This window comes from Passer montanus, unplaced genomic scaffold, assembly GCF_014805655.1.
Source record: "Passer montanus isolate IOZ18808 unplaced genomic scaffold, ASM1480565v1 scaffold62, whole genome shotgun sequence".
Taxonomy (NCBI): domain Eukaryota; kingdom Metazoa; phylum Chordata; class Aves; order Passeriformes; family Passeridae; genus Passer; species Passer montanus.
The window spans coordinates 1,006,602-1,008,169 of record NW_024371260.1 but is presented as its reverse complement, the minus strand read 5'-3'; the positions used below and the strand labels follow the sequence as shown (position 1 = coordinate 1,008,169).

At 66.1% G+C, this 1,568-nt stretch overlaps 1 protein-coding gene across 3 annotated transcripts in view; it reads right to left on the bottom strand.

Annotated features, from left to right (window-relative positions):
* The window catches only part of SAMD11 (sterile alpha motif domain containing 11), a 75,547-nt gene that overhangs the window by 73,510 nt on the left and 469 nt on the right, over positions 1-1,568 (bottom strand). For 2 of the 3 annotated variants that reach the window (XM_039727669.1, XM_039727671.1), the window contains exon 2: positions 528-1,330. In XM_039727669.1, coding sequence (XP_039583603.1) covers positions 528-1,330 — 803 coding nt within the window. The remainder of the gene's footprint in view (positions 1-527; positions 1,331-1,568) is intronic. The other variant, XM_039727670.1, reaches the window with a different exon arrangement.

The following is a 1,568-nucleotide window of genomic DNA, read 5'->3' as shown; positions in this document are numbered from 1 at the left end:
CCCAAACCCCGCGCCCGAAACCCCCGCGCCGGCACCCCAACCCCCCGCACCCCAAACTCCGGGGCACGGCACCCCAACCCCCCGGACCCGCGCCCCAAACCTCCGGGCCCGCACCCCAGTCCCCTGGGCACGTCACCCCAAACCCCCGCGCCCCGCACCCCAAAACCCCGGGGCACGGCACCCCAAAACCCCGGGGCGCGGCACCCCAAACCTCCGGGCCCGCACCCCAAAGCCCCGGGCACGGCACCCCACCACCCGCCCGCTGTTCAAATCTCCGCCACACGAAACTTCTCTTCCCCCAAATCCCCCCCGCCTAACCAAAAATCCCCCCCGCCCTCTCCCCAAAGGCAGCCGCTCGCAAACGCCTCGGAAAAGTTCGGCGGTACCGGGGCGCGGGGACCCGGCAGACCGGGGCTGGGGGTGCGGGGGAGCTCGGGGCTCGCCGCGGGGGCCGCTGCCCGAGCCCGGGGGCACGGGGAGGATGTGAGGAGCAGCGGGGACCCCGCACACGCGAGCGCTGCCTTTACCTTTGTGCCTGATGCTGCGCTTCCAGTCCTTGGCCGTCTCCCTGCCGCTGACGAACTGGAACTCGTTGGGGGTGAGCCACTCTCCCCGGTAGCGGATCGAGGGTCCTTTGCTCCCTTGGCACAACTTATTGATGTAGAGCAGCGCCTTGTTCTCCCCGCACTCCACCTCGATGCACGGCTCCCCGTTGTCAAAGAAGGGCTGGAAATCCGGGATGGAGGAGAACCTCTCCAGCATCAGGTCCTCGGGGAGGTGGTGGGGGTGGTGCGGGTGGGGGTGGTGGGGCTGCTGGAAGCCCAGGTACGCGCGGTGGGCGAAGATCTGCTCGTAAGCCGGCGGGTGCGGGGCGACCACCGGCATGGCAGCGGCGGCCAGAGGCGCGAGGTAGTCAGGTAAGGTTTCCATGGGCTGGTTGAAGGCTGCCAGGGCCATCTCCTCCCTGTCAAGTCGCTCCTTCTTGATCGCAGGCATGGTGCCGCCGCGCTGCCCGTGCGCCCCGGCGTCTCCCAGGCACAGCGGCTCCGATGTCTCCGGCTCAACTTGCCCTGGCTCCGGCTGGAGTTTGGCTGAAATGCGCCAGCAGCAGCAGCAGCAGCAGCACAGGCACCTTTGGCGCTCGGGTGCCGGAGGTGGCGGGTATCCCCCGGAGCAGCCCGCGAACAAATCTCCTGGGCTGGCTCCCCAGCAGAGCTGTCTGGGATCCCTCTCCCACGGAGAGCCTAATGTACCGTAGACCCGGGAGCTGCCGTGTGGCTCGCAGATCTGCCCCTCCGCACTAATACCTGACATCTCGGAGAGGTCTCTGCTGCCGTAGACATTATTTTGGTTTAAGGAGAAAAAAAAAAGGAAAAAAAAAAAAAGCTTATTGATTCCCCTAGATCAACCCACCTTCTCGCCAGGCTGGAGGGTTCCCCGCCGCCCAGCCAGCCCCCTTTCACCCTGCCCCCCCTGCTTCCTTTAAACTGACACCTGGTTTATTTATTTATATGCAATAATTAAAATTAAACGCTGCGCCCCCGCCGCCGCCCCGCGACCCCTCCCCG